This window comes from Colias eurytheme, chromosome 13 (genome assembly GCF_061535395.1).
Source record: "Colias eurytheme isolate Ceu_HAF_F1 chromosome 13, ilColEury1 Martin Lab GWU primary, whole genome shotgun sequence".
Taxonomy (NCBI): domain Eukaryota; kingdom Metazoa; phylum Arthropoda; class Insecta; order Lepidoptera; family Pieridae; genus Colias; species Colias eurytheme.
Genome location: NC_142992.1, coordinates 605128 through 627441, shown reverse-complemented (window position 1 = coordinate 627441; position 22314 = coordinate 605128). Strand labels below are relative to the sequence as shown.

General features: G+C 32.8%; 2 protein-coding genes across 2 annotated transcripts in view; both read left to right on the top strand.

The window, feature by feature from the left end:
- The window catches only part of LOC149903188 (metabotropic glutamate receptor 2-like), an 87752-nt gene extending 74588 nt beyond the window's left edge, over positions 1-13164 (top strand). Inside the window, exons 13-18 of the mRNA XM_090109048.1 lie at positions 438-596; positions 2378-2540; positions 7068-7281; positions 9952-10103; positions 11112-11211; positions 12435-13164. Of these exons, the coding sequence (XP_089965174.1) occupies positions 438-596; positions 2378-2540; positions 7068-7281; positions 9952-10103; positions 11112-11211; positions 12435-12619 (973 nt within the window). The 3' untranslated portion in view covers positions 12620-13164. The remainder of the gene's footprint in view (positions 1-437; positions 597-2377; positions 2541-7067; positions 7282-9951; positions 10104-11111; positions 11212-12434) is intronic.
- A 4237-nt stretch (positions 13165-17401) lies between these two features.
- On the top strand, positions 17402-20170 carry LOC149903187 (uncharacterized). The gene is made up of 5 exons (XM_090108990.1): positions 17402-17561; positions 17654-17823; positions 18304-18446; positions 18973-19148; positions 19734-20170. The coding sequence occupies exons 1-5, from the start codon at positions 17452-17454 to the stop codon at positions 20140-20142; spliced, it is 1008 nt and encodes a 335-aa protein (XP_089965116.1). The 5' UTR covers positions 17402-17451; the 3' UTR covers positions 20143-20170.
- The last annotated feature ends 2144 nt before the right edge of the window (positions 20171-22314 follow it).

Below are 22314 nucleotides of genomic sequence, written 5' to 3'. Positions count from 1 at the left end.
GATATCTTTGAATCTTGCCAAAAAAGTTTCTTTTTGTTCTCTATGTTCTTTCTCAGGGTCTAAAGATTGTCTGTGCCAAATTTCATCAAAATCGGTTGAGAGGTTTATGCGTGAAAACCATACATACATAATTAAAAACTTTTCCTCTTTATAATATTATAGTATAGATTGTCTTTTTCTTTTTGTTATATTGTCTGTTTTTATTTGGTGCTCAATAAAGTGTATTTATTATTAAAGTGAAACTTTTATTACATCGTCTCAAACTTTTTGGTCTGTGTAGCACATGTCGCGTGTATCGCGGCTGCCGAGTAGGTATAGCCGACCGTCACGCGACATGCGCTACACGAAGCAGTGTTCGGAACCGTTCGAACAGTTTCACTTTTACCGTGGTTTCATAAAACCACACAACGTTTTTATTATTTATTGATGTGCGACAGTTTCGTGTTCGGCGTGTGGGTCCGTCACGGCGGCACGCCGGTGGTGCGCGCGAGCGGGCGCGAGCTGTCGTACGTGCTGCTCGCCGGCATCCTCATGTGCTACCTCGTCACCTTCGCGCTCGTCTTCCGCCCCACCGACCTGCTGTGCTCCATACAACGGTATGTATTATAAAATTAAAAAAAAGAGTTTATTTTCTCACATCAGTTACATAAATAAGTTTACACATTTTCAGTACATATAAATAAGTGTGAGACTGGTGCCTAAACTAAACTAGGTAATAAAAATTACTTGTATTTTAGGTCACATTTTATATACACACAAACATCCGGAATACACACACGTACACACACAGGTACACAAACGCAAACTCAAACATATATTTATTCAATTAGACTTCTTCTAGAAGCACTGTTCAATCATCATTGCATATTTTTAACATTTAAGTACCACCGATTCGGAAAGTAGGTATCTATGGAGAAGACCCGGCAAGAAACTCCATAATTGCTCTTTTAAAATCATGTCAACACACAACGAAACAAATATAGTTTAAAGTAACGTTCAACGTATTATATGAACGCCATTTAGCTTAGTCGTTGGTATTGAAGTACCTATACGAATTATATGAAGTATGCTTAGAGGCTTGGAGTACAAATGAAACAACCGTTCGGTTATAAGGTGTATTCAAGACTGTCTTAGAGCGTATACGCACTATGCGGGTAGCCGCATTGCGGGTAGCCGTCCGGCTGACCGCAAGCACAATTATTTACGGAATATTCATTTCTATGCGCACTGTGCGGTCTGCGGTAGCCGCATCGCAGTGCGCATAGAAATGAATATTACGTACATAATTGTGCTTGCGGTCAGCCGGACGGCTACCCGCATAGTGCGTATACGCTCTTACACTACACACAGGTGCACACAATATAACATAATATAACATTAAGGTACATATATGTAGCTTAATGTTATATTATGTATATATACTTATATATATATATATATACTTACTTATACTTACTTACTTATATATATATACTTAATATAATTCATATAGGTACTTCAGTATGTATAAGGCAACCGTCTTCTTGTGGACGTTTGGAAAAAGTAAATTATGTCATTCAATAAACGAGCTAGTCATTCAATCAAATAGCAGATTCAACCAGATGACGGCGACATATACACTAGTACCTATACCATCATGCTCTGTCACATACAGCAGTCAGTAATAAACTACACACGCATTGATCTAGCCAATTCGTATTCTATTAAAAAACAACTCTACACTTAAAATTTTTCAGTAACTAACCTCAACAGAAGTCATATATATACATATTTCTAACACTGCAAGAATTCCAATGGATACAGCCAATGCAAAAAAGATCCAACGTTTTTACTAACATGAATAGTCTTTACAATTCTCTTCATTCAAGTGAGCCTTTATACAAATGAATGAATGAATCGTTATTATATTCCTCCGTGTACTGACATAATACAATTTAATGACAAGGTTAGGGCTGAATCTGAATAGTGCGGGCTAATGAAGCTTTAGTTTCCACTTTCCATTATATTTACGGTACGGCAACTTTTAAACTGTCTGGTGATAGAAAAGATAAAGTCGGTGCCAAACACTAAGCACTTAGTATTAAGCCCGTGCACCGACATCAAACCTTTTTAGTAAATAGCACATTTAAATAATATGTAGTAATTAATAATATCAAATCTTTTTTATATTTTACTTTTCCGTTTTTGAAGTCGGTTGTTTTTAACGCAGTTATTTTTATTAAGAGTTTTATTTAAATCGTCTCGTCTATACATAGTTTAACATTTGGTTACACAGCTTCAGCTCGGGCTTCTGCGTTGTTTACATACTTCATATAAGTTATATTATATACATTTTAACTATATTAAATAATATTATTTTATATTAAATACATTGAAGCTTCGGCACGGGGTTCTGCTTCACGGTGGTATACGCCGCCCTCCTCACGAAGACGAACCGCATCGCGCGCATCTTCCGCGCGAGTCGCCGCTCGGCCAAGCGCCCGCTGCTCATCTCGCCCTCCTCGCAGCTCGCCATCTGTGCGGCGCTGGTCTCTGTGCAGGTTAGTAACTACTGAACAAAAAAAAACGGATTGCACTCCGGGAGTGCCGGCAGAAGTGAAAACGCGCGTAGTAGAGAGGGGATAGCTGTCTACTCTCCATCCGTCTTACGCTTTTTCGATCAGGTCACGTGTCCTGACGCGAGTTTAAGATTTTATACCCATTACAGAAAAAGTGCTCAACGCCGCTAAAGAAGTTTTTACTTCAAAATTGGTTGTCTGTAAAGTCGATTTACTGACGATAGTTGAACGTGACAACGTCCGATTGTGCTTCTTTGTCGCTCGTTCCGCGCTCTCGCTTGCACTTCAAGCCTTACATGGAACGCCTCAGAGCGAGGTAACGCCGCATAAGTCATGTTTTTTCGTGCGTGCAGCCGGCTCTATCAAATTATAAGACGTTGTCACGTCAAAAAATAAAGAAAAAGTTGAAAAAAATTACAAAAGTGCACGTAAGATCACTGAATTCTGCTCACAGAAAAAATATAAAAAATAGAATTCGTTTGGAGCAGATCACTGAGTTCGGCTCACATTAAATCAAAATATATGGTATGCGTGGGGTGCAGAATACTCAATTCTGCTAACAGATCGCACGCTACAAAAAAAAAGACGTGTGGCACTCGAGGACTGCCGCGGTAAAGCTATTGCATGCTATGCCTTCAAGCTACACCTCCGAGCCCGTCGGAGTGGGGAGGGTGAGGTTTTTTCGTTACGGACTTTCTGGATTTGGTCCCCGCGCTCAAGGCCCGCGATAGAAGCTATGCAATAGCTTAAAAATAGTATGCGTTTGGAACAAATCACTGAGTCTCACATTAAATCAAATATGGTATGCGTGGGGTGCAGAATACTCAATTTTGCTAACAGATCGTACCTACGCTACAAAAATAAAAAAATGAAAATAAAATGAAAAAAGATGATACGCGTCCTTTGTGTGGCAATGGACCTTCCTCGCCACGATTACCTAAGTTCGTAATAAAAAAGGAAAAGTAGTAATAATAAAGGCTATTTTAACGGATTCTAAACGCGATTTGTTGTTTGTGTTTGTTGATTATATCACTAACCCGTGGTGACACCAAAATGGTACGCGGTTATTAACATGATGTAAAGCTTCGTGTTCATGGTAAACTTCTGAGATAGGTTGTTTTCAACATTTTGGTAACACTGCCTATTGCAGAATTCATTAAGTTAAAATTATAAAGACCTAGAATTTATAAAAGTACCTTCTTTTACTGCACTCGTAAAGTCAGAGCATGATTTAAACAGCGCTTAAATAATTTTGCGCTACTCTTTAAAAGGTACAGAATTACCAGCGTAATTAGGCTAACCTCGCTGAAATTTAACCTAAGTATATTTAAATAACTATGTCCGTATAATAATGTGTCTGTAACAAAGCCTTATTTTAAATTAACTCTGACGCTTTGTAGCATTTTCTGAAGCTATAATTACTTAAAGTTTGACCGTCACCTATATTTTTTTCCAATAAAACTAACTTCTATGGGGTAGTAGTCAAACAAATGAAAGCTCAATGTAATATAAAGGAAATTCCAATTAAAATGTAGTGAACATAATAAATTACCCGTAGATACACGCACATACAGTAACAATATAAAAGAATTGATTTAATAACAAAAATTCAGTCCCTTTAACCGCTGTTAGTTATGGTGAAACACATTCAAAATACGCCAAAATACATGTTTTTTTTCGTTAGTATATTATTGAATCTGAAAAGTTAAGTACAGTCCCAAGAATTTAAAAATGTTTATGAGTATAAAATTGTTTCCAAAGTTAAGTGCTAAGTAAGCAGATTAACAAATCTCTGCTGACAGGTTTTGGTTTGGCGCCAATTTCCAACATTGCGGCGTGTTCACAGATTAAAATAATTATTTATGTCACATTCCTCTGGATATGTTTAGCATAAAGTGGTTTATATTAAATTATTGTTTCATATTAAATAACATTTTAATAATATTTTCTCTATTTTATCGTAAATTTGTAACAATTCTTTAATTTGTTCTCAAAAGCTCGGTATGTTATTAATGTTATGGATTCTTAAGGACTTAAATTAATATTCCAAAGGACGTAAATACATATTTTATCTGCCTATTATTTATTTATATTTCCTATCTTTACAAATAAGACGATCAATTTCTTAAAAGACGCAAACCTCATAATTTACTCAAACATTAACGATCTCCAATTAACTCTTCCTTACAATATTTTCTTAAAACCGAATCTTGTAATGCTAATAAGAATTAAAACAAAACAGAATAACCTCTCAAGCGAAGCATTACGGTACTCGTCGAGTTCTCTAATCGTTTTCACATCAATCTCGAATCTAAAATAATTAATCACGCTTTATTTAAAATACCGCTGCAAAGGGTGGATCTTTAGGTTAACCACAATTAATAAATTTCTAATGACTCAACAGTAATCGAGACTAGGCTGTGAGTTTCCTTTTATTACGGAGGAAGTATTTATATATTATTATGGATTTGGTTTTGACTTTATGTAGATTGAAGGCCTTTTAATAGCCACCTTTTTGATTATGATAATGAAGTACTTGCAGGCATTTTAAATCAAAAGATTTCAAACTTTGTTTATAATGTTTTGATTTCGTAATAATAACGTTACGCAAATATGCATGTTTGTCCCTTTTGATTTGGTTATAAGTATCATTTTATATTGTAAAAACCATGATGCTTTTCCTGCATCGAAAAACAGCCAACCCAAATTCTATATTACTGCAAAACATAAAAACCCTAGCAAGGAACAGATGTGAAATATTATTTGACCCAAAAACCAATGCAAGATTTGCCACTTGTAATAAAATGAATAGCGTGCCAATGTAGATGATTTAGAGCTGCATATTATGGCAGTTAATATAAAATCGTATGCGAGATTTATCAAATGGTTAAATTTACGACCGTTTGAATGCACACAATGTATAAGTTTGACGATGTTGGAATAAATGATGACGACAATATCTATGTCGATTTAGTAATTCAGAATGCATAGGTTTAATCGTTATGAATTACAAAATTAGAAAAATATGTCATCTTTATAATTAAACAAAAGAAAATTCTAAATTATAACAGATATAAAAATTCTTTTTCTCAATTTCCTACCCCCATAAACTCCACTTTTCCACATGCCGCTACACTTCCTGACATTCGTTAAACTATTATTTACTACGTTGTTTCGATTTTATAAACAAGCTATAGGTAACAACATCACTCAATGACAATATTTCAGTGACAACTTCCAGCTTTGAATTAAAGCATAGAGGTTACCACAAATCAAACATACGAGTCAGTATTTACTATAAAATCTATTCGGACTGCATTCAATTGACTCCACTTGACTTATTCGTATTTAGCTTTCAATGTATGTGAATATCCCTCATATTCTAGAATTTATCGATTATATTTTGATAACGAATAAAAACGATTAGAAATTCTAATGAGGTATAAAACACTCCTTTAGTCTCTTATATTTCCCAGTTTCATACATAGAAATTTATATTTCCCAGTTAGTTTTCTGTGAAGAGTAAATTAAATTTGACTACCACACATCAATTACCATACCGTCAAGGGATGATAATCAATTAAAATTTGGTCCTATATCATAAAACTTTTGATAAAATAATTAACAAAGAGCTTCGCGTATAGAAATTCCACGGAAACCCTAAACTATTCGGGTTGATTACAAGATGAGTTTACGAGGGCACAATAAACTCGGTTTTTAACGAGACAGTCAGAGTGATGTTATATCTTTAAATTAGTTTGCGAGTAAAGTTAGTCGCTAGGGGTTTCCACTTTATTGGTATAGGTTTATCACGTTTTATAATCACGTTGCTCAGTTACTTGTTAAGGGTATACCTACCCTTATATATGATAATATATTATCTGCTTTGTAAATGCAAAATGAGTTAATTGTCTTTTCGTCTGCAAGAGCAATAAATGAAAAAACCTCGTAATATTAGGTACCACATTTAATTATTCTAACAATGGATTCAATCTTAATATTATGTCTTCTTGATACGGAGACCTTTCATTTTCATGGATTCTCTTCCTAAAATTTCCCAGTTCATTCCTTTAGTTTCATCGTCAATATTTGTTCTCTTGATGCCAATAATCGAGCAACACGATTGCAATTGCTCTGCAAATTTTGACGAGCTTACCATCTAGTGACCTACGCACTTTGAACTCGATTAACCTCTAAAAAAATATCAGTGTGTCTTGAAATAACAGTGTTTCTTTTATATTAGGTCTTAAACTAATTTGTGATTGGAACACTCTTAGTAAGCAAATAAAATGCTTGTGTCAGGAGGTTCCGCTCTTCTTTAACACTAATACAGAAACAGAATAAAACAATATGAATGAATACAATGCAAAAACATAAAAGAAAAGAAAGAATTAAATAAAATATCAGTGTGAGTGTGTGTGTATGTGTGTGTGAGTGTGTGTGAAGTATACCACATGTTATTTGCTAGTTACTTTCCCTAAAAGGGATTAATATGATCATTAATTCCAGGTGCTCATAGTAGTAGTGTGGATGATAGTGGCCCCAGCCCGCGCGATGCACCACTACCCGACCCGCGAGGACAACATGCTCGTGTGCGACTCGTACGTCGACGCGTCATACATGATCGCCTTCTTCTATCCGATCGTGCTGATCCTCGTCTGCACGGTGTATGCCGTGCTGACCAGGAAGATACCAGAGGCGTTTAATGAGAGCAAGCATATTGGTAGGTACATATTTTATTGTTGTGGTAACGATCCAAAGGGAAGCTGGTTAAATAAATTGTTGCAAACTGAACAATTTAGGGTTTGATTATACTGTGTTAAAGGAAATTTGGGTAAAGTATCTTGAAGTTCTCGTAGCTAATTGTAATAATAAGTTTTGTTTAAAATAATATCAATACTAACTACTAAGTGTCCAAAATTTAATTTATTATCATAAATTTCGAGTATATAACTAATTGTCAAATATTTCATTTGGAATGAACGCAATCCTTGCTTTCTCCGAATTTCTAATAACTGGCAGTAAGTAGGAAATCTCAATTTCCTAAATTTTAAATATTTATAACCCTTTGATTTTTGAATGTTTAATATTAAATAAACTTAAATTACATTTAAATGGGATTGAACATACATTACAGAAACCGATATTACTTGCAAAATAATAATTCTATTTTAAAATAAACTAACTAGCAAATCATAAATACTTTCCAGTACATTTAGACCTATTGCTTTGTCCTTATCCACCAGTTCGTCAATCAAGCTTCACTACTGAGCTTAGTCATTGGAAGTGAATGCACGAAACAATACTGATGTGTCCATCTTGAATGCAGTTCGATTAATGTATCCATAGAGAATAATAAATTGCTTCCACTCGACAGAAATATATATCCGACTGTCTCAGTAAATGGTGCAACGTCCGAACATCGAGCAAGTACCTAATGCTGTCGTTGAAGTAATGTTTAAACTTTAAACCAAATTAACTAAATCAAAATCTTTGGATTTATTCCTTTGGATTCGACCGATACTAAAATTTATCTTAAAAATTTAAGTATTGGAGATATTAACGCATTTGAGACAGAATATGAAACGGATCATACATAGCAAATGATTTCGGGACTGACGTCTTATCATCTATTAAGGAGTCAGGCATTCATTATACAGATACAGATAACTGTTAACTGTTTTAATGTAAAAAACATAATATCTTTAATCATTTATAGCATTATCTTCTACTTACCTTCCTCCGGACTTATTATAATATCTCAATTAACATCAAATACTATGCTACAAACCGACATTACATTCTACTGAAACTGTTATTAACAGTCAAATAAGGCTTATTACGAACTAACAATTGAAATCCTAAATGTTCAAACACACGCGTCAGCTAATTGCCCGACGTCAACGGGATCAATAATTGAATTTCAATTAGGATTCTGGTTTGGGTGTTTATCCAACAATGCTGTAAGCAAATAACGCAAGGGATTACGTTGGATGTGCATTGTACGAAGTCTGTCTCGTATTCAGCCTTGTCTACTTATGTATATGTCAGGAATTCGGAGTACTATGCTAAAAGACAAATTGGACACAAATTTCAAAAGAATAGGGCATCGATGTTGCTTTTTCTTTAGTGCGATCATGAAGATAGGACTAATATTTTTCTGATACATTTGACTCCTAATACAGAAGCTCAGTAAATTATTGTAATGTTAATAAAGCTTAGGATGGATACAAAATATACCCGTTCATAGCAACGATTATAGTTTGCTGCTCTTCTCCATGAAATAATTTTCCACTGCCTAAGTCTCAAATTTTCCAATAGATCATATTGACTTTTGAAATTTATATTAATCCAATAGTCAACGGTAACAATCTTCCAGCTGAGAGCTAAAATTAGGTCCTACAACAGATTAATTGCAGATTAGATAGAGATTTCACAGCCGGTGTCAAAGACATTAAACATCATTAATCTAAAGTTACAAGCTGAAATGATAAATCCTTTAACGAGACATTCGTACCAGAGATTAAATTTTACTTTTGGTCATTAATCTTGTCAAAAATGTCCCCAATCGGACGAGAAATTGATTTATTCGAGGGCTTAGTATTGTCAATGGGCTAACTCCAGCCGATATGATGTATCACCTTATGAAATTGCTCGCCTTTAAAATCCAACGAAATTATGAGCAATATGTCAAATAATTTTGAAATTTCGTTCAATCAATTAAGATATATTGGTTACTAGATGTGGTGCAGAAGAAAATTCACATTTGTACTCTTTGAAACATATCTCCCATAGGATCTGTCCTTACATTTTAATTAACACTGCATCCGTTTATACGGGCTATGTGTCAATTTGTGGTCATTGAGTAAACCACAATATGACCTCCTTGTGACGTACTAACTCCACAACACATTCCATCAACAATTTCATTAATATGAACCGATTAAACTGAAATGAATCCTGTTTCAAACACGAATATTTATCTAGATACTCGTGTAACATTTTATTTAGGATTCCAAAAAAAAGTTTACAATAATATCTTATGTTATGAAATTTTTCGAAACGTGGAAAACGAAGGTATCTCTAATCTCTATCTAAATATTTCTATGAACCTAATCGTAATTAAATCAATTCGTAATGAACTATTTGGTAGAACTATATGTAATATCGTTTTATAGCATCATAAAAAGCATGACAGCATTTACTAGAATGGCTCTATCCTATTAAAAACCAACAAAACCAAATACTCAACACGCTTATAGTAGAAAGAAAGGCTCAATATTTATTCAATTATACTTCATCTAGACCCACTTTTAAATCATCATAACATAGTTATCCATTAACCACCAATTCGGATATAAGCAGAAGTTCCCACGTATACAATTTTGTTCAGGGTTCACAATGTACACCACATGTGTGATCTGGCTCGCGTTTGTGCCTCTCTACTTCGGCACAGCGAGCCACGTGCCGCTGCGCATCACCAGCATGGCCGTCACCATCTCGCTCAGCGCTAGTGTCACGCTCGTTTGTTTGTTCTCACCTAAGGTGAGTGTCACTTGTCTTGTTACCGTATTTGTCACGCGTATACTTGTTATTTATTTATACTTATTAGTTATTACTTAGATAATATTATAAAGTGTTTGTTAATTTGTTTGTTTGAAGGCGCTAGTCTTAGGAACTACTGGTTCGATTTGAAAATTTCTTACGGTGTTAGATAGCCCATTTATCGAGGAAGGTTAAAGAGCTTATATAATATTATCATAGGCTTGTCACTTGAAGAATTTTTTGGATTATTTATAATGCTGCAAGAATTTACGTAATTTTTTGTATAATTTCAAGTGCTTTGTATTAGATTTAATATTTTTTTGCTTGTATAATATTAATTGTTGTATCAGTGATAATTTTTGAAGAGAAAATAAGGTAGTTAAGAGATTTTTCCTGATAGAGTTTATAGAATTAAACGTTGTACTTTTGAAAGTCTTTTTACCCTAAAAAAGAACATTGAATTAATATGGATCATATTTTATTTTCAACATAGCGAGACAACGACAAATATTTTAATCCAACTTGCGATCGAGTCATTTTTCTTTAATATTATCCATCCATTTACCTACAGGAGCTCTATCCTTCAAATGTCTTCACAAAAATATCAGCTGTGTCCGGTCTAGATTACCTTAGGTTTTATTTTATCCACTGAAGTAATTTTAAATAGAAGCTTATTTGCAGACACTTTCAATTTTGGATAAGCAACACAATATTGTACAATATTGTGAGGCAGTATCGGTTATTTTTGTACACCAAACATCATCATTAGATTTCATATGATTGGTTATACTTATTATATGTATATCCTTTTTGCGAGTGTATTTCTTACATTTATTTGAACATAAACATTACAACATAAACATAATTATTATACATTTTGTTCTGCTTCTTTGAGTTGATGCATTGTATTTGTGCATAAACTCAAATGCAAATTAGATATATCGTCACTTATTTATTTTATCTACTAAATTTGTTCGTCTCTCTACTGCAATACTCTTCCAATTGCAGCTGTACATAATCCTGATCCGTCCGGAGCGCAACGTGCGGCAGAGCATGATGCCGGTGCGCTTCAGCCGCGCGCCGCCGCGCTCCCCGCTCGCGGCACACAGTGAGTACACGCATATACACACATACACATACACACATACACATACACACATACACACATACACATACACACATGTACACCTAATACCAAATAAACATTTACACAGCACATGTAGAGACCGCCTCCTTGGTACAGTGGTTGACGCGTGTGCGTTAGAGGGTCCTGGGTTCGATTGATGGAGACGAAGAAAAAAAAAATGTCTCGGTCTGTCAGGACACTGAAGGCTGATCACCTACTTGTCCCTAAAGAAAATCGATCAGTGAAACAGATGTATATAATAATTCATCTGTCTTGTCTCCTACCCCACTAGGGGAGATGGGACTTCACTTTTTGTATAGACTATATATTATTATAATGTACTGACCATAGAGATCTAGAGAGATGCCAATCGCTTGCGCTGAGTACGAAACCGTGTCTCATTACAAATTTACGCACACAACTGCAGTAAACAAAATCAAAACAATACTTCGCGTTGTGTGCGTGTCATCACACAAAAATATGAGAGCGACTATTCGTTCGCACACTAGATTGTAAGTGATGTACGTATACAGCACCGCTACAGTTTGTTCTTTTTTTGGGCATATTGCTGCGACACCGGCCCCGCCCCCTAACCATATCTCCCTTTAGTTTCTGTGATCTGTGGTACTGACACACACACATGTACATATACACAGCACTGGTAAACACCATACATATACAGACATACACAACACACACATTATACATCCACAAGTACATCACACAGGGCACATTGTACAGGACTACACCCACAATCCACATAATAATATATCAATTCATAAAATGCTTATTTTAACAAAAAAAATAAAGAAGTTAAAAATAAAGTCTAGTTATAATGATTAAATATTAAATTGTACGATGGGTCCCTTATTAAAGCGAATATTCTGTTTGTATTGTATGTGCATTTATGTTATCATCAAACATAATTATAAAATTATGGGGTGTTAATTAAAATTATGGCAATAATTAAATGATTTAACCCTCATCCTAAGCAATCAGAATCCTTGTGTTCAGAGCACGGATTGCCGCGGGGATGACGGGATTAATCTTTTCGGAATATATTCTGATACCTTTTTAGCGAAAACTGCTTGCTCCGGCCTATCGCAAATAATTGTGTAAATACATATAATAATAATATAGATATCTATACTACTTGCTTAACTTTTATGTTTATTCTGTCTAACAATAAAAATGTTTGTTTCCAGAACCATCATGCGCCGACAAAGAGACGCAAACTGAAACGGCTGACTTCAACAAACTAACGAACGGACAAACTGTTCAATTGAAAGCCGCTGACAAAGAGAAAGAAAAAGAAGACAAAAAGAAAGAGAAGCATATCAAAATGGTGAACTGCGAACGAGACGCGACAAATAAACCGGAATCTTTATAGCAACGAGCCTCTTCCAAATCCCTAACTGATGTTTATAAAAACAATAATATTAAACTAAGGAAAAAGAGTTGTTCTTGTAGAATAAGAGAGAGGAAACCAATAATCGTATAATCTTACTTTAAGGGCCTTCAATAAAATTATATGCGCTTAATGTTTTGTCTCTTCCTCTCTTAAAATATCCCACAAGAGAGAGGGAGACAAATGTATGTACTATAGTTACGTAAATTAAGTGATTCTGTACTTTTTCACTTAAATCTCATATCTTATAGAGTGACATAAATCCTAATATAGTTTATTTGTAAAATGGTAAATATGTAAATATTCAAATTGTAAATATAAGAGAAAAGACACATAGTGATTGTAAATAATATTGATAAATGTATAGATATTGAGAAATATACAGGCGAAGCACTGAGCCAGGATGGGGTGAAGATAATAGTAGATCTTAGAAATACTATTAGAGTTAGGTAGATTGTTATTATATAATCTAATTCAAGTATAAAATTCCTTAAAAAAGACTGCATTTATCTAAGTTTAATAAGTTTTCTGAGTAAAATCTTTTTCTCCAACTTAAATAAAGCTCTGTATTTATTTATTTAAATACAAAGCTTCCATAGGCTTTAACTTTCTTTTAAATTTACCCACATGATGAAATAATACAAGTAAATACGAGTCCAAAATAAATTGAGTTTATCTGAAAATTTAATTTTCAATTTATTGTAGTTAAGTATAGATATATATAAAATACTAGCGGTCCGCCCCGGCTTCGCCCGTGGTACATATTTACGTTTTCTCTACATAAAAACCATCCTCGTACTTCAAGGAATATAATAAAAAAAGAATTATCGAAATCGGTTAAGCCGTTCTCGAGTTATGCGCTTACCAACACATTTTGCGATTCATTTTTATATATAAAGATTTGATTCATTCATATCATCTTTCCTTCATCATATATTAGAAGGTATATCTAAAAAACTTATAGTTATTCACATATCGCATAGTAACCTTAAAAAGTAAACAAATTAATATATTATTGTTGACTTTAAAAATGTATATGCTCAAGTAGTGTAACTTTATAATTATAATTATTAAATGATTGTAATTATATTCCTTAATTTTCACCCCATCTTTTGCTTCGCCTGTATATATTTAAAATAAGTAAAACTGATTATTTATTATTATTTTAATGTATATAACTATAATAATTTAAGGAAATAAAATTTGATGTTGCATATTTTCTTATTTTTTATTTTACCTTACCTTCTATCCCTCCTTTTATTTCTGACTACAATCCATCTGAAAGGTCAATCTATATCTATATAAAATAGATTATTAAATAAGTATCGAAGTTTTCCTAGTTGCAATCATAATCGTTATTGTATTATACACAAACAATTTTTTTGCACAAGATTACAGTTAACAATTACATCAACTTTTCCACACTTTACCCTTCACGTTATTTATATTCGTGCCCACTGCCTTTTATTCGATCTTCCCAAAAAAGATTCATATCTTAATCCCTAATCTTGTTGGGTTGCATGATTTAGCAATTTTTAGGTTTGCTACATTTCGATTCATTTCATTTTGTAAGCCGCTACATTAAAAAACAATATATACTTAATCCGAATTGCCTGAAAAATAATTTAGTTGAACTTAATTTCAATGTTCATCATCACCACTTCATTCATCATTATTTCCTTGATAGAACCATCAAATTCCCGAAATACAGTTACTAAGTATAACGCATTCTCGTCAAACAATGGTGGACCCCACCTTTGAACATAAAGGAAGGGCCATTAATCTATAGAGCAGTATAGCTTAATACTGAATTCTGATTGATCGATTCCACGGCTTACACAAAACGTTTTGTTCGAACATTCTGATTGTAGGTTTTTTGAACTGGAATACTCCGGTGTCTTTTCCGGAATATATTATTTTCGGTAAAATCTACTTTTGTGACAAATAAACGGTAATACCTACGTATTTAGTTTGGTCTGATACGATTCTGATACAATATTTATGATAAAACCAGCTTTTGCCCGCGGCTCGGCTCGAGGTCGAATTATAAAACTTATTTTCTCGAATCCATCCGAAGACAAAAACATTATTCAAATCGGTCCAGTCATTTAGGAGGAGTTCAGTAACAAACACACGCACGAAAGAAATACCCCTTTAAAAATGTCGAATAAGCTACAGCTATAATTATTTTAACATTAATACAGCATCTGTTCACAGAAGTTATCTCATCTCATCTCCATTGAACGAATGAATTTTAGCGTCGGCTTTTTAAGTATTAATAAAGCTCGAGTGTTTTGTTCAGAAAATGTGAAGGAAACAAAAGCTGTGTCCATACATAAAGGCCTTTAGCAATGAAATTGATTAATGATCCCCAACCCGTGCTTGTAGGCTGTGTACAGTATAAAAATATACACTATACAGTCCGCCATTATCTTGTGATAAATAATACCTTGGTAATGATATTAATAAAATTCAATTATAATTGATGTTTTGGTTTTTGTATAGCTAATTATGCAGTAGCTTCAAACATACAATGCAATTACTATCTGGGGGCACGGTAGTCAAAATATGTGGCTTGGCCGTTCGTTACTACAAGAACTATTGTATTGTATATAACACAAAAGTAATGAACAGTGAATTAATTTTTCACCTTACGCCGATGTGAATGTAGCGAAATGGCCAAGCCACATATTTTGACTAAGGTGTAGAGTTTGTGAAGTTAGGGCGTGTAGTGTTTGTTAGAAGCTTGGCTCTACATGAGATCTGATAACTTTTTGACAGTGCGAGTCATATGGGCTCGTCTTGGCAACATTTTACATGAAATGTTTTTGGTGGGATCATTAATCAATTTATTTATCAAAAGCATTTCATACACCAAATATATGAGCAATTTTAAGCTATTGCATAGCTTCTATCGCGGGCCTTGAGCGCGGGGACCGAATCCAGAAATTCCGTAACGAAAAAACCTCACGCTCTCCACTCCGACGGGCACGGAGGTGTGGCTTGAAGGCATAGCATGCAATAGCTTTACCGCGGCAGTCCCCGAGTGCCACACGTTTTTTTTTTATTAAATAATATAATATGCGATATTATATTATTATCTTCATGACACAGGACGCAGAAATTTTACATGAATAATTATTTATATTTAAATCAATATGGAAAATAAATTTACTCCATCGGAAAAAAGATAATAACGATATAAGGAACGAAGATAATACACGTGTTTATGTTAATACATACATAATCAGCCTTACTTATAATACACGTAGGTAACATAAAAATATACTGGCTGATCTGTTGCTCTCTCAACTCCTTAATCAATGGTTAAAAGAATCATACTGATCATACTTATAAACCTGTCTCAGCAGTCAGCATGTATTAGGTACTTATACATATTATTATTATATTGTAAGTATATGTATATTTATTTCGGGTGAACTTATACTCAGCCTCACCCAGCACCTTTATCCTTACTTCGCTACCAATATAATATTATAAAATAATTATAATAAATTTATGCAAAATCATGTTTGTTTGTCTTTCTTCATAGCAAACGAGCTATTACGATATAATTTTTATATCTAGAGAATGATAATTATTATTGGGCCAATCAAGAAGCTACTTTTTCTCTCAACTTTCATTAACCCTTAATAAGCCATGGGGATATTATTTTCCCACCTCGGCATTGCCCACAAATTAATTATTATTTTTTGTATTTTTAAAGATACGGTAAAATTTAAGGAACGCACCTTAAGATAGATAGTTCTTTTAATTTTTTTCTAGCAACACTTCTTTCTAAACGTCAACTGTGAATGTCAGTAGACAATCGAAGTAAAAAGTTCATTAAAACGACCGTTTTTTCCCGAAATTCAAGATAGTTTTTGGATCTACGCCCAGAAAAATTCCTGTAAATATGCAATTGTTTATAATTCGTAAAGAAAAACGTGTTATTTATCAAATGTAAACAAAATGACGTACGAAAGCTGTTACTTTGGGTTATTTTTTCTGATTCAAAAAATTTTGGGAAATTAATACCCTGTAGCCGTGTATGAAATCTTCAAGTGGGAATATATTTCCCTTTATCCTGTAAGGATACAAAGTAGGTATAAAAAGTAAAAAGTTGAGTAAAGTAAAAAGTAATTTAAAAATTCATACATATTCAATAAATAATAAATTTAATGATGCATTTTTATTTTTTGTCCCTGTGTTAAAATCGACGAGTATAGGCGCGGGCAAAAGCGGCAAAAGTGGGAAATTATTTCCCACATGTATGTTCATGGATATAGGGAAATAATTTCCCACAAAACATAACTTTTAATGGTTATAGGGAAATAATATCCCACCGCCAAAAAAACCTATAAGCCACCCAATATTTTACTTTTTAATATTTTACTGTTTAATGTCGATATAACCCCGTACTGATGTATTAAAATAAACTTGTTTGAAGTCATGGCCGATTAAGGGTTAATTCCGCTAGATGGTGCTATATTAAAAATTTAACATTGATGACAAATCCCAAAAATCCTAAATTTCTCTAACCACGCGAGCGAAGCTGCTTGCCAATCTCGTGGGCAAAATAATAGAATAAAATTTTAATTGAAGACAACATTATATTGTAAGCTCATTTATTACCATGTTATTACGATGTTATTACAAAAAATATATATTTTAGAACGCATCATTCTTATGTCAGTGTCAAAGATGTTTATAAATTTAGTTGCCACTTGCCAATGTCAAACTCATATTATGGATCTTGAAAATATGCGAATCTTATAATTTAATTAAATAAAATTGCGGATAAAAAGTAAATAATGGAAGAACCCATCGATAGCATACGGCAAAACAATCGAAGTCTACTTCAACTTAATAGGCGAACCCATAGAGATGAAATTAGCGATATAAGACGTTCATTTGGAACTTGGTATGTTTTCCGCCTTTTTAAATTGCAAATCCTTTATTACTTATAATATTAATAGTTTTGCCTTTAATCTAATAATAAAGATTTATTTACAGCACAACAACTCACAATGCTGCAGAAATTATTGACAAATTAAAAACAAAATCGACTATAACTGCACAAGAATTAAATCAACTTAAAAATGCTGTTATGGAAGAACCTACAAACATTGAGAAATTGCTCAATGTACATGGAGCTTTAAGAGGCATAGTCAGAGAATTAACAGGTATTGTTGTAATTAATATAGTTACTGAGTAGGTGTACCTAATGATATATGCTAATAATGGGTAATGAAATCAAACTGTTGCATGTAATTATTATTGTTAGTATTGGTTGGTTGTTACTTTTACAAGCCACTTTCTGATTATACCAGTATAATCATTTCCACCTAATTTAAATATCTTTGTCTTATTATTCAAGAAGATTCCTCTGTCGCCAAAGGTTCAGATTCTCTTGACAAACAGTAAATTTATAACTATTAATAATAATCTTATACATTTATTTCATACTAGTGGTCCGCCCCGGCTTCGCCCATGGTACATATTTCGCAATAAAAGATAGCCTATGTCCTTTATCAGGTATCAAAATATCTCCATACCAAATTTCATGCAAATTGGTTGTGTTGTGTAGTTTAGGGATGATTGAGTAACAGACAGACAGACAGAGTTACTTTCGCATTTATAATATTATAGTATGGATTTTCCAGGTGCTGACATAAAGAAGCAATGTGCTGCAGCGGGATGCTGCTGTAATCTTGCAATGGGAGATAGCAAGGCCTGCTTCACCATTGCCAAAGCTACTGGTACATATTTACTAGCTGCCGTTGATAACCTCGCTACTGAGTTGGCTGTAAGAATTTTTACTTACTGTTTTTTAAGCTTTGTAGGAATTAAAGTTAATGATTTAATTATTAATTATGGGGAATTCTGGGAAAGATCCCATAAACATAATTTTAAACTGATAAGTACATTATTTAGGATAACAGCTTTAAATTTATGAAATGGAAATCATCATGATTATTAGTGATTATTTCAAACTAGCGGTCCGCCCCGGCTTCGCCCGTGGTACATATTTCGCAATAAAAGGTAGCCTATGTTCTTTCTCAGGGTCTAAAGATTATCTTTGCCAATTTTTATAATCGATATTTATAATCAAATTTTATAATAATATTTTTAAAATCGGTCCAGTAGTTTATGCGTGAAAACATACATACAAACCTCTTTATAATATTAGTATAGATATAGTTTTGTTTAAATTTGATGTGTAGACAGTTGGCAAAAACCCTTATTTTTATATTGGTTAAAATTACAGTCTGACCTAACTTAAAGAATTATACAATATAGTATGTACTAATTTCATAAACTAAACATTCCAGGTCACATGTACATGGACACTAGGTAACCTAGCGGCTTCTGGTACTAAAGTGTGTGACATCCTCACATCGCAGGGGGCTCTATCCAAATTGAGCGAACTACACACAAATGAAGAGGTGCAAGATGCATGTTGGTATGCTCTCAAGCATTTTGTGTATCAAATGGGAGATGGATTGAAGTAAGTAGTGATAAATAATTTAATTCAAAAGTAGAATAAAAGAAATAATAGTTATTTCATTCTTAAAAGTTTTCAATAACGGTTGTAAGTTTTTAAAAAGTTTTCAATAAAGTTTTCAAAAGGCTTCGCTCCTTAGCCTCCTAATTATAATATATAGCCTATAGCCATCCTCGATAGTGGGCTATCTAACACCAAAAGAATTTTTCAAATTGGACCAGTAGTTCCTGAGATTGGCGTGTTCAAACAAACAAACAAACTCTTCAGCTTTATAATATTAGTATAGATTATTGTACAATTCAAGACATGTCTGTATTACCAATAAAATTTTATAAGTACTTACATTATCTTTATTTATGGTATTTTATTTTTCATCAGGGGTTTATTTATGAAATTCAAAACCCACATTTCCAACCTGTTTCACAAAATATAATTTTTTTACATAATTTTTATGTATTTCTCCAGCTACTAATACTTTAACTTGTTTAAACATAATAATATTATTTACTGAGTTTTTGTAGTAATTTGTAGTCAATATTCCAAGATGATGTTGAAATCCTGTATTACAAATTTAATTTATTTTTCCAGAGTGGAGTACCTCCAGAAGATATTACAGTCACTAACAAAATCTCATCTCACTTTGGAAGCTTCACAACTGCTCTTCATTCTATCCTGTCATCCTGACTTCCCCAGTTTTATCACAGAAGAATTAATTACAAAACTATTAGAACAATTCACTAAAAGTATAGAAAATCATTTATTATGTAAGCAAGATCATCCATGTTGTGACTTTGTGTATATCTGTCGAACTTTGGCCAACACAAATGAATCTGTATACAATTTAATATTAAATGTTATTGTTTCTAATAAAATGAGTGATGTTATTAAAAAAGTGTTAAGTATAGATAATAAAATAGTCAATGAATCTTTATTATGGTTGCTAGGCAACGTCTATAAGACCTGTGGAAATGAGTTCTTTGAATTTTTAATAAGCTGATGTTGGATAATAAATGAATTTTACATTATACCTTTTTTTATTTTCCTTATTAGACCTTATACGTTAGTTACTCTCCCTTTTTATTGAAACAATAATTAATTAATTGTAAAAGTCTTGTATTTTTGACCAAGATTTTAAATAATATACTCTATGTATGACTTGGGATGCTTATGAAATAATGATTATGACGTATAAAATTTATATGGTTTCAAGATTGTCAATATTATATTATTCTTGATAGGTACGTATGCCTATCTCGGACAATAATTAATCACTACATAGTATAAAACAAGTCACTTTCTCTGTCCCTATTAGGGACAGAGAAAGTGACTTATTTAAAGGGACTCCCTATGTCCCTTTGTATGCTTAAATCTTTAAAACTACGCAACGGATTTTGATGCGGTTTTTTTAATAGATAGAGTGATTTAAGAGGAAGGTTTTAGTAGTTATATAAGTTATTAGGTTTTAGACATAGCGGGCGAAGCCGCGGGCGGTAAGCTAGTTCAAAATATAATAAAACACAAATTGGGCAATAAATATAATTCATTCATAATATAAGTAATTGTTTATAATATAATTAGATTATGATAAGGCTACATGATAGCATTACTACGTCAACACTCTCACAAATGCAGCTAAGAGGGACTTTGCACATAAGTCGTCTAGAGCCATGCCACTAATTATTACCTATCATAATAATTATTATTGTTGAATTGTTGATACGTGTAATATATTTCAGAGTGTTAACTATTAGGATAGTTAATATATTGTAATAAAAATATTGTTTTTTCGTTTCATGTAATCATTCGATTGGAACAGTCATTGAACTAACAAAAAATTACGACGACGACTTATGTGCAAGAGTTATGCATAAAAATATACAATAAATACCTAGTTGTTCTGACATCGTAAAACTTAAGAGGTTGCTTCACAAATGTGTCGTAACTTAATTTACATATATACCTATACATTTTATTAGATTCACGTTTATAAATCTGTTTTAGGTATATATCTGTGCATATTTATTTAAAGTTATATTGTGAGTGAAGAGACGATTCTCATTTGACCGAACGTTACTTGGAAATCATCATATTTTTACAAATTAATAAACAATAGTTTATGTTAGAGTGTATTGCATATATTTTATCACATCATCTTTTTAATAAGTGTAGGTATTTTATTTTGATTGTTGACAGGCCGATCGCATTCCATCAAGTGTGAATCATCCTTTAAAAGAAGACTGTATTTTATCGCTTCATCTACACCTATCGAATAATCAACTCTAATACATACCAAGGCAAATACAGTACGAAATAGTGCGGCTTTATAATTATTGCATTTCTATACTGAAATTTGAAACTGAATTCTAAAATTCAGTGTAAACCTTACAACCGCAAAATATTCGTACTTTATTCACAGTACCTACCTATTCAATACATCCATATCTTTAATAAGAAAATGTTTATTAAAACATCTAAATGGCAGTACTAGCAATTATTCTAAATTGGAATTGATATTTTCTCTATTAATATTTTTTTAAGAGTTTGAGCACTGTTTTGAGGTGCATGTTCATTTGTTAAGTAAAAGTTGGAACGTTGCAACACATTCTAATTAATATATATATATCATTAAACACCATTGGGACTGGACTCTAAGTTAAAATAATTTGTTAAGGAAGATACGACACTTAAGTATATAATAATAATATAATATTATTTTGTGGGAATGACAGTAATTATAGCCAGGCGTATTTGTTTTGAGGCACAATTATTTAAATCACAGTTAACACTTTTCACATTTTCTTCTTGGAAAGACTATTCGAACTGACGCGTATGCCGTATTATTAAAAACATATTTTTTTACTATAATAGGTATTATGAAAGTAACTAGTTTATTTTGACTAATGTTCAAAATAGTCCATACAATATATGGTTAAAAATTTAGTGTTATGCAAGTGGTGTATTAGGTACCTAATACTTTAAGTAGGTACCTACTTAAAAAAATTTCCCCGATAAAAAATTCAATATTTGGCATCTTTTTGAATAGTCTCTTCTAAGTCCAATCATACTTTTGGCGCCATTACATCATCATAATTCAGTCTACATATTTTTTGCATGTTTTTAAATATTTTAATTTAATATCTAAGTAAAACTTCAATAAAATACCTACCGA

Coding starts and splice junctions, on each gene's coding strand:
- LOC149903187 (XM_090108990.1), top strand. CDS start 17,452: ATGGAAGAACCCATCGATAGCATACGGCAAAACAATCGAAGTCTACTT. Junction 18,447..18,972: donor ACCTCGCTACTGAGTTGGCT/GTAAGAATTTTT, acceptor TAAACATTCCAG/GTCACATGTACATGGACACT. Junction 19,149..19,733: donor CAAATGGGAGATGGATTGAA/GTAAGTAGTGAT, acceptor TTATTTTTCCAG/AGTGGAGTACCTCCAGAAGA.